The following is a 14,411-nucleotide window of genomic DNA, read 5'->3' as shown; positions in this document are numbered from 1 at the left end:
ATCCTCTACTAATGTGATATTGGGTCACATTTCATTCCATTGAAGCACTGGTTTTGTCAGTGGGGGAGGGGGCTCCTAAATATAGAATGTCTGAGGGGTTTTAATGTATATCTGTGGATGTGAGATTTGGGAAGAAGGGAGGAAGACAGTTAGCTGGCTACCCTCCCCTCCTTTATTTAAGTTAGGGAAATAATTTATTATCCTGAAATGTATGCTTCTTGAGAGGAAGAACTTTGGTTTTGCATACTTACTAAACACTTGTCAGATTATATTGGGTTGAATCAGAGTGGCATTCAAAACTCACCACAATTTAGTTCCAGTTAACTTTTCCATTCTTATTTTACATTATTTGTCTTACATTCCACATTAGTTTAACTATACTATATTTTTGTCTCTATTTCTATTTTGTCCTTCCATCTTTGAGTCCAGAATGGATTCCCTTCTTCATCCCTGCCTCTTAATATTCCTTTATTCACATACACTTCCATGATAAAACTTTCCCTAGTTGAAAGTGATATCTTCCTCAGATTTCTCAGGACTTTGGGCTTCTTTTTTAATATTAATTGCATTTTACCTACTATTAGAGTTATGCTTGTTTTAATATACCTATTAGATTTACTGAAAGCTTGTTATAGAAGCAGGTCCTATGTCTTGATTCATCTTTGTATCCCCAGTACTTTGTGTGTGGTGCTTAATAAAAATTGAATTTTGGACATGAGACATAAAGGACAGGAAGCAGTTGGTATATCTACTACAAATGACTTTGAGATCTACTAATATCTCCATCTGGTGGTTGAAGACCTAAACTAGGGTACAACTTTGGCACTGATTATAAGCCTAAAAATAATTATGATATATCTGGCATATTATGTAGTCTTTAAGTAGGTTTCTTAGTATATAAAAAGCCCACATTTCGCAGATGACAGAATACTTAGAAGACCTGTTGAAACTGAAGTCAGAAGTGCCAGGATCCCCAACATGAGTTTCTTAAGTTTCTCCTAGGTAAAGAAGTTATTCATACTTGCTTCTTTGTAAAAAAAAAAGATAAATGTAAGATAAAAGACTTATTTTTCTTAATTAAAAATATTAAGTAATGTGCTAGATGCTGGAGATAAAAATAGAAATTATAAAATAATCCTTGTCCTCAAAAGCTTATGATTTAAGAATGGGAGACAATATATATTAATGACGCAGTAGCCAGGGGGACTATTTTGGTCTTGGGTAGTAAGGGATAGTGAATAAAAGCAATAGGGCAATGAATTTTGTACTTTGTGGCAATGATGTTGAGGCTTTTTTTTACAATCCTCCAAGCTGGAGGTGGAAAAAGGGGTAGAGGGAGATGGGGGTGGGGGTGAGGGGAAGGAGGCTTAAGTGGAGCTAGATATAGAGGATTCTGACCAGTCTTAAGAGTTTCAGGACTGTGGGGCAGGACCTAGAGAGTACCCAGTCTGGAACTGAGATATATGCATTTTGTGCAAAATGGATTCTCCTTTGTATGCTGCACTTCTAATTTCTGTGCTTATGGCAGTTTATGGCTGGGCAGGGACTCCCTCCAGTGGCTTTTGGCCTTCTGATGGGGAAAAAAAATTCTCCCACTTAGATGTGGGCATTTTTATGAATTCTGTTCCTCCATTATGGTGAAACTCTGAAGTTTGGTTTAAAAAAATGCCATTTGTTAGTTTATTTATGCTTTTTCCTGCCATGAATGGCAAGTTCAAATTCTGGTTTTGTTAAAAACAAAGTTGCTTTTTGAATAGATATTGGATAAAGGAGTTTTCTCACCCCCATATAATCTGATAATTGCTTGGATTTCCATTTAGTGTTTTTTTTTTTTTTTTTAAATCACAGCTATTTTTGGAAAGGGTCAAAAAAGGTTTTACCATGGAAAGTTGAAAACAGTCTGAAATGTCAGCATGTAAACATTTAGTTTGTAATTAGATTTTTTTTTTTTTACAAAAGATCAGAATTTTAAATGATTGTGTACTAAAATTTTTAAAAATATGTTTTTAGACCAGTACACTTAAGAAAGTGGTTTATCAAAAAGTTGTCATATCATGCTCATCTCCAGTCTCCCTGCTTGGAACACATTCTTTCTTCACCTCTCTGTTTTCTAGAATTCCTAGTTTTCTTCAGGGCTCAGCTTGTTATTGTTGTTCAGTCATTTCAGTTCTATTTTTCTTGCTCAGCTTACTTGACACTTTTTACTTGAAATCTTGTCTGACATTCCTGGCTGTTAGTGCCCCTCCCCCCCAACCTTTAGGTATTTATTTGTATTTATTTTGTATATCCTTATACATGTAGAAGCCTTCTCCCTAAAAGAATCTAAGCTTCTCAAGAGAGAGCAGTGTTTCATTTTTGTTTTGTTTTGTTTTATATGCTCAGCACATGACTCAATAGCAGAAAGGTGATTTTAAAAAATGTGGTTGAGGGGGCAGCTGGGTAGCTCAGTGGATTGAGAGCCAGGCCTAGAGACGGGAGGTCCTAGGTTCAAATCCGGCCTCAGACACTTCCTAGCTGTGTGACCCTGGGCAGGTCACTTGACCCCCATTGCCTACCCTTACCACTCTTCCACCTATAAGTCAATACACAGAAGTTAAAGGGTTTAAAATAAAAAAAAAATCTAAAAAAAAAATGGTTGATTCAATATAAATATTATTCAATATATAAGGCTATATATTGAACATGAATTGTATATATATATGTATTTAATAATGTTCATTCCAATATATATGTATATGCTGAATATAAAATATAAAAAATATAAAAACTTTTCCCTATTTTTTGTGACTTTTTAATTAAAACTGTAAGCTTTAATCTCTTTACAAAAAGATAAACTAAGCTTCAGAAATGCCAGAGTTTGTGTACATTATATTGAAATTTCAAATGCCAAGAAAGATGTTTGAAGTTACTGACTTTCTCTTTTTCCTTTACTAGGTAAAACATGTATGCAAGGTGCATTTGTAAGCTCTTAAGACAGATGGACCATCAGTGGCAAGAAGATCACAATGGATGGCATTTGACTGTGAAACTCAACTAAGCCTTTGGAGTCCAGATAATTGAGAAAAGGAGCCATCCGAAGGGAGGGAGCAGCACGGACTCCTGCCGCACCATTGATGGAGGACACATGGGCAGTAGAATTGCAGATCACCTTTCTTTTTAAATCTTTAAAGAATCCAATTTTATCTTTTTCTGAAATTACTTTAGGTGTTTTAACACATTCTGCCCAGGCTCTTCTTATATAAAGATAATATAACAAAACTCCGTCTTTGAATGGTCACGTTGGCAAAAATGAGTGCTGAAGGATACCAGTATAGAGCCTTGTATGAGTATAAAAAAGAACGGGAAGAAGATATTGACTTGCATGTGGGGGACATATTAACTGTAAATAAAGGGTCCTTAGTAGCACTTGGATTCAGTGATGGGGAAGAAGCAAAGCCTGATGAAATTGGTTGGTTAAATGGCTATAATGAAACAACGGGAGAAAGAGGTGACTTTCCAGGAACTTATGTAGAATATATTGGAAGAAAAAGAATTTCACCTCCTACCCCAAAACCTCGGCCACCCCGACCTCTTCCTGTAGCTCCAGGCTCTTCAAAACTGGAAACAGATAATGAACAACAAGGTCAGTATTGACATATACTTTTGCTGACATTCTCTGTTAAAGATAATTCTTAAATTTGTAGCATGATCATTAAATCTAGGCATTATGTGTTGTTTCATTCCCATAATTTCTTTATCTAATAATCTTATATGAGAACTGTGATCATCATTATTATAAACCTTTTGTTGTTTAGTTGTTTAAATCCTGTCCCAATGCTTTATGACCCCTTTGGGGGTTTTCTTGACTAAGATACTGGAGTGGTTTGCCATTGTTCTTCTTTAGCTCATTTGACAAGATGAGGAAACTGAGGCCAGAAGGATTAAGTGGTGTACCCACACAGCTACTAAGTATCTGAGGGTCACATTTGTGTCAAAAAATTTGAACTCAGGAAGATGAGTCATCCTGATTCCAGGCCTGGCACTATCCACTGTGTCACCCATTACAAGCCTAGGAATATTTTATGAAATGTTACTTAGTAATGTGAATGTGTTTTAAACATTTTATATTTAAAACTTTTCTATATTGCCACAGTAGAATGTAGTGATTGCTACTCTCCAGAGGAAACATTAAAAGCATTCTTAGTCAATCATCAAACATTTATTAACTCCTTAGTTTGTGCTAGGCACAAAGAAAAGTGAAACCATGATATTTCTACCCTCAAGGAACTCACTTTCTAATGGGAAACAACTTGTAAAAAAAAAGTATACAATATAAATTAAAACCTCCATAACATTTCTACCATATCAAGGGGAAGGCAATTCTTATTGTAAAATTTACATTTGACTGAAGGAATCTTGGAGAGGCAGGAGTCTGTTTAAAAGTTACTCATATTTATCATTAGAATATTTGTATGGGAAAATGTAGAGAGTCATAAAATGACCACGGAATCCAGTACAGAAGAAACCGTTGTTTTTATAACTCGATCTACCTTTTGGTTTCCTGTCCAGTAACATTGGCTGAAACACAGTCCTGTAGTTAATATAAATGTGGAGGCTTTATTTTCTTTAAATGCAGTATATCTTTCATAGCATTAATACATATTTTCTAGTTGGTTGATGTGTAGGGAAAAAATTGTACTTTAAAAGAAATTATGACTGAAGCCATTTTGACTCTTTAGGAGGTTGATTGTCACTAGGCTTTTTACTAAACCAAAGTAGGCTTACAACTCCTGCCTTGCCAGTCTTGTGGTTTAAGTTTTATATATACATTTATACATTTTTTTTTTTGCTGCCTCACATAGGAAAGAGCCTTCCCCTTAGGCAAACATTGTAGAATTAATTCGCGCCTTGCCAGAATATCTCAAGATAATTTTTTGTGCATTGTATTTTTTAAAAAAATTCTTTGATTAAAAGGAAATTGTGTTCGCCTAAGTTGCATAACGACTTGCATTGTACATGATGTCACAATGACTTCTGGAAGAGGTTCTGATGTTGCTAATGGTGGACCAGACTGCCTCTAATAATTATTCTGTCACTGAATGAATTGAGGCAGAAACTGGAAGTAGAGGAGGATTAAAAACCGGATTTTAACCAAGTTATCTTAGTAATCAGGAATGATAAAACAGGAAATTAAAAAAAATAATTATGAGTGAAAGGAATTTGCTGAATGTTTAATAAATTTGCGAAGGCATGCCAGAAGTTATAATTTTCTTCCCCAAAGAAAATACTGCTTCCTTAAACATTGTAAATTTATACAATTAAATTCAAATAATACCCACCACTGTAAGTCTTACCACAGAGCTCATTTCTGTTGACATGTAAATCATAAAGCAATGATTTAGCAATAAAATATTGAACTCAGCCACTATTCAAAAATGATTTGCATAATTTCACTGTGTCTGTCTAAAGGAATTTATGAGTTTTTGTGTGAGTATTGTGCAAACTATTTATTTGGAGTCTTATCTTAAGAAATTAAGTAGAATTGTTTTCAACAGGAATATTAAAAAAAGAAAAGGGAGCCAGTGATCCTTAGTATACACAGCCTTATTTTTTTTTTACATTTTTTTTAAACCCTTGTACTTCGGTGTATTGTCTCATAGGTGGAAGATTGGTAAGGGTGGGCAAAGGGGGTCAAGTGACTTGCCCAAGGTCACACAGCTGGGAAGTGGCGGAGGCCGGGTTTGAACCTAGGACCTCCTGTCTCTAGGCCTGACTCTCACTCCACTGAGCTACCCAGCTGCCCACACAGCCTTATTTTTGAAAGGTGGGGTAGAATTGGGTTAGAGGGAGCTACTGATGAAAAATTTATATTTAGATAGATTGTTGTCATTCCAGTAGTCATCAAAAAAAAATACTATTGATTAATTTTTATTTACAGCTGGCCTCAAGTATCAATATAGTTTTTCATTGCTATTGTTTGTTTTTCAGTTGTGCACAACTCTTTAGGACTCCATTTGGAGCTTGCTTGGCAAAGATACTGGAGTGCTTTGCCATTTCCTTCTCATTAAAAACTGAGGGGGTGGGAGGAAGGGGCTCAGTGGATTGAGAGCTAGGCCCAGAGATAGGAGGTCCTGGATTCAAATATGGCCTCAGACACTTCCTAGCTGTGTGACCCTGGGCAAGCCACTTGACTTCCCCTTTGCCTAGCCCTTATCACTCTTGTGCCTTGGAACCAATGTATAGTATTGATTTTAAGACCAAAGTTAAGGGTTTAAAAAAAAAACAACAAAAACTGAGGTCAACTGGGTTGTTAAGTGACTTGCTCAGGATGACACACCTAGGAAATGTCTGAGGCCAGATTTGAATTTGGGGAGATGAGTCTTTCTGATTTCAGGCCCAGTGCTCTATCAGCTTTACTACTTAGCTGCCCATCAAAATACACTAATGGAATAGAAGCAAGTCTTTCCTGATTAAATGACTTTTCACATATTAAAATTTTGCTTTATTATTTGACTGCATGTATATAGTGCTGATTAAGATTTTTTAATGGCTTTTAAAATATAATTTCAAGATATAGAAAGCTGTTTTTGAGTGATGGGCATACAACATCAGAGAGAGAATTTACATGAAAGAGAAATTGAGATGCACATGTAAAAGATTGGGAAGAAAGTGGGTGGAGTTCCACATTTACTTTCCTAGAAATATCGAGCCTCATGTTTTCAATTTTAAAGTAGTTTCAGTTTAGTAAGATGATCATTCAATAGTTAGCCTTAGTGACAAGCAGATTATTATGGAAAATGGGCCAATAGGGATGAATTTTATGTATGTTAGCAATTACTAATAAACTAGTTGGCTTCCTTTGGGCTAAATATATGTATTCTGCTTGAAAAGATATCAAAGTGCTAAACTGAAAGTTAGGGAGGGTAAATGTCCTTTTTTAGTTAATTGTAACATGGTAATTGTTTTTCAGCATTCAGGTCTCTTTTTGGTCCCCCCTTTGCTTCCCCCCCAAAAAAGAGTATTCACTTGTGACCATATGTATTCAGTTTTAACTGAATACCCCATTGAGTCAGTTTATCAACACTATGTTAGGGCTGGGAATACAAGCAAAAAGAATGGTAGTTCCTACCTTTGCAATTTACATTCTAATGGGGGAAGACACATTAGATAGTTGAAAAGGAAAAGGGAGAGAGGAAGGTACCTAGTGGTCTGGGCATAATGGAGACTTTGGAATTATGGTGTGGTGAGCAATGAAGAGATGACTGGCCTGGGTCCTTGAAGAAGGTGGAATGTAGGTCTGGGATGTGAAGACATTGAAGGCAAGGACCATATGTATAAATAAAACTTTTATTTATTTCTTGACTGAGGATCCTTTAAGATCTGTTGTCATACAAGAGAAAGAGTTAATGGTTTATAAAAGTAAAAAGAGAAAACTATGATTTGAACTTCTTGGTAATTGTGAATGTGTTTTACTCTAGAGCATAGTCATTTTTTTAAAAGTGTTAAATTCTGGCTAGAATCCTATTCAAAAGAAGAAACCAGACATTGTTTGGATATAAGTCTGTTCTGAAAATGCATGGAACTAAGGGAGTATTGTGTTTTAAAGCAGGGATAGCATTCTGACTGTTAACCTTTGTAATTGGGCACACATTTAGTATGTGATGTGTGAGATTATAATAATATAATAAATAGCCCACTTTTCCCCTTCAAATCCGTTTTTATTTTTCAGTCCCTAATAATCATTCATTCCCTTTCAGTAGTTACCACTGTGTTCCTTTTTTGAGGATTTGAAGCCCTAAAACCCAGGCCTTCCTTAAACATTGTTAGCTCCTCCCCAGTAATAAGTACTCAGGGGATTATCTGAAAAAAGTACTTATGCTGGTGGGAAATAGGCTTCATCTGATATTACTTTCCCTCTACCACTTAACCAGTGAATGGAGTATGTGTTATGGTAAGCATCTACTGACCTGCATGCAGCAGTACTTGACAGGAATGAATAGGGGAGGGATGAGGAAAGACATCATCTTTTCTCCTTTCCTTTTTCACCCCTTTCCTTGTCACAGATAGTTGAGAACTTCACCATTAATTTAAAACTTTTTATCCCTTCTCCTGTTCTTTTTTGTGATTAGGGAAACTTCAGTTGACCTAGCTTTTTTTTTTTTTAATCTTTCAGATGAAATATATGAATAAAATTAGATAAAACCAATCAGAAGCCACCTTATTGTCAGTTGATCTGTAAAGTTGGCAGTAGTTGTCCTCTCAGTGACTGCTTCTAGAATTTTTAAAAACTTTTTCTAAAGAAGGCACTTTTTTATGCTATCTAAAAAAGTTTATTTTGAACACTAAAGTGGGCATTTCCATATGCAAAGTAAAACAAAAAAAAATATGTGCAGTTCTTCAAGTATATAATAACTTTAGTAATTAACTTTGAGAGCTGTTTGTGTTTCCTTCTGCCTTCTTGTGTAGTTGGTTAAAAAAATGCTTCCATGATCTTCCCTCTTTTCCCCTTTTTAAAATTAAAAAAATTTTTAATTTAAAATTTAAAAAATTTAAAAATTTAAAAAAAATTTTCAAGGTGGGGAGGGGTGCATTTCTTGCTATTTCTCTTTACTCACAATTTGTCTAATTCAGGGGAGGGGGATTATAGCCCTCATAATACAGATTTAATCAAGCAAAGCAGTTTTCCACATTGTCCATGTTCAAAAAAAGTGTCTCATTCTGTACCTTGAGTCAGTCCTTTCTCTGACATTTTAAGGTGGCTAGCATATATAATTGGCCCTCTGGGATTAGTGATTAGTGATTACTTATTTCTTTGTTTAGAGTTTTCACTTGACTCTTTAGTTTGTCTTTTTTAACTGCTCATAAAAATATAGGGCTGTAAGGGACTTTTACCTTTGATGAGGTGAATGTCTCTTCTGAATGATGGTTATCTTTCCTTTTACAAGTTCTCCAGAGGGATGGAGACATCACAACTTCTTTGTAATACCTCTCCCTTGAGTCAGAATTAGATCCTGTGACTACTGACTACAAGATCAGAGATACAGAGTGAGAAGGGACCTCAGGACATTTATTCCAACCCTGTCATTTTACAAATAGAAGGTTGCATTTTCTTTTTCCTTTCTGATAGTAGCAGAATTGCTTCACTTGGATAAACCACACTTATCTTTTCCATCGTTATTCTATATATGCATCTCTTATTTCATGGTTCCTTTAAAAAGGATGTGTGTTGGAGGTGGGTTATTAGCCTGGAAGCCAAACATGACTCCCCAGTAGAACGTGGAAGCCAAAACAGCTGGGCTGTTTTAAGAAGGGTATTGTGTGGGAAGTAAAAGTCCTGTTCTTCTCTGCCCTGGTCAGGCCAGACATGAAATACTGCTTTCAGTTCTGGGCTCTCCATGTAAGGAAGGAAATAGTCAAGTTGGTGTGAGTGTCCCGACCAGAGTAGTGATAAGAGTAGAGCAACAAGACAGACATGCAGAGGATTGGTTGGGGGAACTTTGGGATGGGACTTGGGAGACCAGAAGACTGGGCTGTCATGGAAGAGGTTAACTCTGTTCAGCTTGGCTCTAGGAAGAAGGACCAGAACTAAAAGAAGTAGATTGGCTTTGCAGGGGAGAGGGGAAGCTTTAAGCCCCATGTTAGAGAAATCAATCTTTCCCACAATTAGAACTATCTCCAAAGTGCAATAGCCTCCTTCTGTAGGTAATAGATTTCTCCTCCTTGGACAGCATTATGTGAAAGATGGTTGATTGCTTGGGGATGTTGTAGAAGGGATTATTGGTCAGATGTGGGTTAGGCTACATGACCTTTTGGGTCCCTGCCAGCCCTCTCATTTGGTGATATCTTTATATTTCATTCTGCTATTTGATTAGAGTCCTGGACAGAATCCAACCAGACCTTTGGCCAACCAGAATCATGCCTGCTCTAATTTTAAGTCTTTTTTCTTGTTTCAAGCCTCCCCAGGTAGGTAGACAAGATGAGAACATCCTTCACAGTTTAGCTCTTTATATTTTAATGCAGTTGTTGGGTCATCTGAGCTAATTAATCATCCCCATTGTGAACACCCATCTATGTTTCTATTAGATTGTTATGGCTTACAAGAGCTTTTACTTTTCAGTACCCCACAGCATGATCTTAGAGGCAGTGAGACACAGTAGAGAACTTAAAGAGCCCGGAAGATATGAATAAAATCCCAACTCACTAGCTCTGTGACTGGGCAGGTCACTTAAATCGGTGTGTGTGTGTACACACACACACACACACACACACACACACACACACACACACACACAGCTTTGCCTTAGTTTCCTTATTTGTAAAATGAGGTGATTGAATTTTATGTCTATAAAACCTTTACCTTCCATAACGGGAAGTGTCTGAGACCAGAGGCCAGATTTGAACCTAGGTCCTCCTAACTGCATGCCTGGTGCTCTATCCACTGTGCTGCCTAGCTGCCCCTTAATTATTTTTCTTTGTTACTAAGATTTTACCTTCAAAAGCAAAAAACAAAAAACTATAGATTTGCTGCCAGGTTTGGATAAATAGTTTTTAGATAAAGTATCTATCTAGATGACTTAACAGATGGATAGACCACTAGGCCTAGAGATAGGAAGATGCATCTTCCAAAGTTAAATCTGGCCTCAGGTACTTAGTAGCTCTGTGACCCTGGACAAGTTACTTAACTGCCTCAGTTTCTTCATCTGTAAAGTAAGCTGGAGATGCTAATGGAAAACCACTCCAGTATCTGCCAAGAAAACCCAAATGAGATCACGAACAGAAATGACTGTAAACAATTCAACAACCCAACTACAAGATGAAGCAGATCATGGTTGCTCATTAATGTCTCTAATGACCATAGTGCTAAGGAGAAAACGAACTTGAGTTAGGAGTAGGATCATATAAAGTGCAAAATAGTTTCAAGGATATGTATGTAGAGAGTAAGGAGAAATACATTTTAATGTAAACTGAAAATACTGATGCCTTAATTTTTCATCCTTATATGTTTTCACTGCATTAGTTTTGATTAGCTATTTAAATAAGCTATATCTGTCAATTAAAATACGTTTTTATAGGCTTCTACCTCTAAATATTTTCCTTCACTTTGATAGAATTCCTGTTCTTCAGGGATTTCAGACATTGAAAGGTCTTGGTTCTGGAGATTTTGTTTTGTTAGACAATGGCATTCCATTCCCTTAACATATACACAAACCTACATTCTATAGATAATGGGTCTACATTTCCTCTCCCAAAGGAGGAAATGAGTTGATGGGGGAAGGTTGAGGAGAAATGAAAGTTTATTATCCCGCTTATATAATTGAGCTTTCAGTATTCCCTCAAGGGGATATTGTGTGATGGAATGTTTTTCAAGTGCTTGGAGATCTTTGCTTTAAATTCACTATTGTTGACTAGACTCTTTAGCTCTGTGTGTATGTATATGTGTTTGTGTATGTATATATATATATATGTGTATATATATGTATATACATGTGTATATGTATACACATGTATGTGTGAGCATGCATCAATGAGTCAATGCGGAGATAAGCTGTGAGAGCATTGATTCATGTCATAACTTGGGAGATGCCAGTTTAAAGGTATCTTATCAGCTCAGAAACATGTTCTCTACACAGGTTCACAAACATTTTGTTCTCTCCTCCCTTTGAATTGAATCTGATTAGGGTGAACGTCAGTAGTTTAGTGAGATCCGAAGTTGCTAGCAATAATGGGTTCTATTTTCAGTTGTGATATTCTTTCTTGGTTGTAGATTTCTTTGGGGCTTCTGTTTGTGATTTCTTTTTTGTCTTACTGTAATGCTTTCTTGGGCTTGGTTATTTGAAGTGTCCCATGATTGATTGTCAAAATCCTGTCTAGAAAATTGTAGGCTGCGATATAAAGCATGTTAAATGGCTGCTTTCTATGGAGGTCACAGAAAAAAGTGTGACCTTACATCAGAATTGCACATCTTTTGGTGACCTCTATGCTCACGTCGGATTATTGTTCCTCGAGTTGATAGTTTACTTTTTTGAAAGTGATTTGCCTTATTTAAAAAATGTCTAGCTTTATACATTCTCTTTTCTTTCCTTCCAAATCCAGTTTTCCCAACTCCTATCCAGATTCCTTTAGCATTTTGGGGAATAGCATGAAAAGTATTAATTCACTGTTTTTTAGATCTTTATTGTCTTTGCCTTCGGACTTAAGTTCATCCTGTTGAATTTTTTTTGAGTAAATATTTCCTCTTAGAGGACAGCTAGGTGTCTCATCTTCCCGAGTTCAAATCCAGCCTCAGACCCTTAATATTGTGTGACTCTGGGGAAGTCACTTGACCCTATTTGCCTCAGTTCTTCATTTATTAAAAGGAGTTAGAGAAGGAATTGGCAAAGCACTCTAGCATCTTTGGCAAGAAAACCCCAAATGGGGTCACAGAGTCAGAGACAACTGAAATGACTGAACAACCCAACTCCCCTTAAAAGGCTGTGAACTTCTGTCATAGAATTTTGATTGCCTGTTCTGTCACTGATCCTTTACTCATTTTGTGGGAAAGTCTGCCTTGTTACTATAGTTGGCATTTGAAGACAAAGAGCTTTGAAGAATATCTAGAGTCAGGCTGACCAAAAAGAGTACTAGCATTCTGGGCCCTGCTCCCTGGGGGTAAAATGGAAATTTTGCCCTTTGTAGTCTAGTGGGAAATAAAATAAATGTCTCACAGATGTACTCAGCATAAAGTGGAGCCATTGACATTTTGGGAAAAAACCAAAAGACACAGAAGCATGACAGTGGATGTCCAATGAGCATTGCAAGTTAATGATGTGTTAAAACAGTTATCAGACATGGAAGAGTTTACATTCAGCTCTCACCCATTCGAGTCCTCCTTGCAGTTTTCTGGTTGATTAAATGAATAATTTTAACCAGTTTATACCAAAAAGTTTTAATTGAACTATTTTATCTTTTCTAATGGGCAGCTAGTTGGCATAATGGATAGAGAACTGGGCCTGAAGTCAGGAACCACCTGAGTTCAAATCCGATCTCAGACTCAGGGCAAGTCACTTTACCCCGTTTGCCTCAGTTTCCTCCTCTGTTAAGTGAGCTGGAGAAGGAAATGGCAAATGACTCCAGTATCTTTGCTAAGAAAACTGAAAATGGAGTTATAAAGGGTTAGATATGATAGAAAATGATGGAAGAACAAAATCTTTTCAGTAGATAGAGGAGAAAAAGGAAAGGGAGTAGTAGTCTTATGAGCTTATATTGACTTGGAAAGATAATTAGTGGAAGAATGATTAACATCCTTGTCAAGGTTCAATTGGTGAGGTTCCCCCCCCCCCCCCTTTTTGTTCCCCCTAGTGATAATTCTAGGATAGAAGGACAAGGGCTATGCAAATTTGGTAAGTGACTTGCCCAGGGTCACAGATAGGAACTGTCTGAGAATGGATTTGAACTCAATACCTGACTCCAGACCTGAGGCACTATCCACTGTGCTGCCTCTTTACTCATTTCTTAATAATAATTAGGGGAAAATTTTACTATAGTTGTCCCTTTTTATGGTTTGTGAGTATTAAGTATCTTACAGAGGGTGATTTTTCTCTTCCCCACATTCCATAGAATACTAAACCAGATTATCTTTAAAACATGTTCTAAGAATTCTTTGGAAATATTTGAAGTGAAATCGATCTTGCATATTTATAGGCTAGTAAAATTTTAATTTTGCACTTGGATTCACTTGTTTTGTATTGTGAGAAACCTTTTAGGTTTTGAAAAAAGATCTTTTCAAGGTGAAGCTTTTTGATCATTTGACTTGTTTCTTCTGATATATCTATTTGAGCCAGAATCTGTGTTTGAATATGTATGCTTCACAATTCAAAGAGGGGCTTCTTAACCTTCTTTGTGTTTCATTGCCCCTTTGGCAGTTAATCTGGTGTATACATCGACCCTTTCCCTGAATGATATTTTGAAATGGGCAAAATAAAACATATAAAGATTACAAAAGAAACCAATTATGTTGAAATATTAGCAACTTTTTTTTTTTTTTTTAAAATTCACTGTTAGGGCTGCTGGGTGACTCAGTGGCTAGAGAGAGCCAGAACTAGAAATGGGAAGTCCTGGGTTCAAATGTGGCCTGAGACATTTCCTAGCTGTGTGGACTAGGCACTGGGCAAGTCACTTAACCCCAACTGCCTCACGTTTTATTGTTCTTCTGCCTTGAAACTTATACTTAGTATTGAGATTCTAGTATAGAATGAAAGGGTTAAAAAAAAAAAGTTCACTGAGCTCAGTGTAGGACCTTTGATTTAAAGGATTTTTCATTTTGTTGATTTGAGTTCCTACAACATCAACACAGAGGTAAAAGCTCCAGTAGTCTTTTTTTTTTCATTTTTAACATTTATTAATATTCATTTTTAACCTGTTTACATGCTTCATACCCCTACTTTTCCCTTCAC

General features: G+C 36.4%; 1 protein-coding gene across 1 annotated transcript in view; it reads left to right on the top strand.

The window, feature by feature from the left end:
- Positions 1 to 3,190: 3,190 nt before the first annotated feature.
- Positions 3,191 to 14,411, top strand: part of PIK3R1 (phosphoinositide-3-kinase regulatory subunit 1) — an 85,922-nt gene continuing 74,701 nt past the window's right edge. Inside the window, exon 1 of the mRNA XM_044663375.1 lies at positions 3,191 to 3,622. Coding sequence (XP_044519310.1) covers positions 3,271 to 3,622 — 352 coding nt within the window. The 5' untranslated portion in view covers positions 3,191 to 3,270. The remainder of the gene's footprint in view (positions 3,623 to 14,411) is intronic.

This window comes from Gracilinanus agilis, chromosome 1 (assembly GCF_016433145.1).
Source record: "Gracilinanus agilis isolate LMUSP501 chromosome 1, AgileGrace, whole genome shotgun sequence".
Classification (NCBI taxonomy): Eukaryota; Metazoa; Chordata; class Mammalia; order Didelphimorphia; family Didelphidae; genus Gracilinanus; species Gracilinanus agilis.
This window is presented reverse-complemented; position numbering and strand designations above follow the sequence as displayed.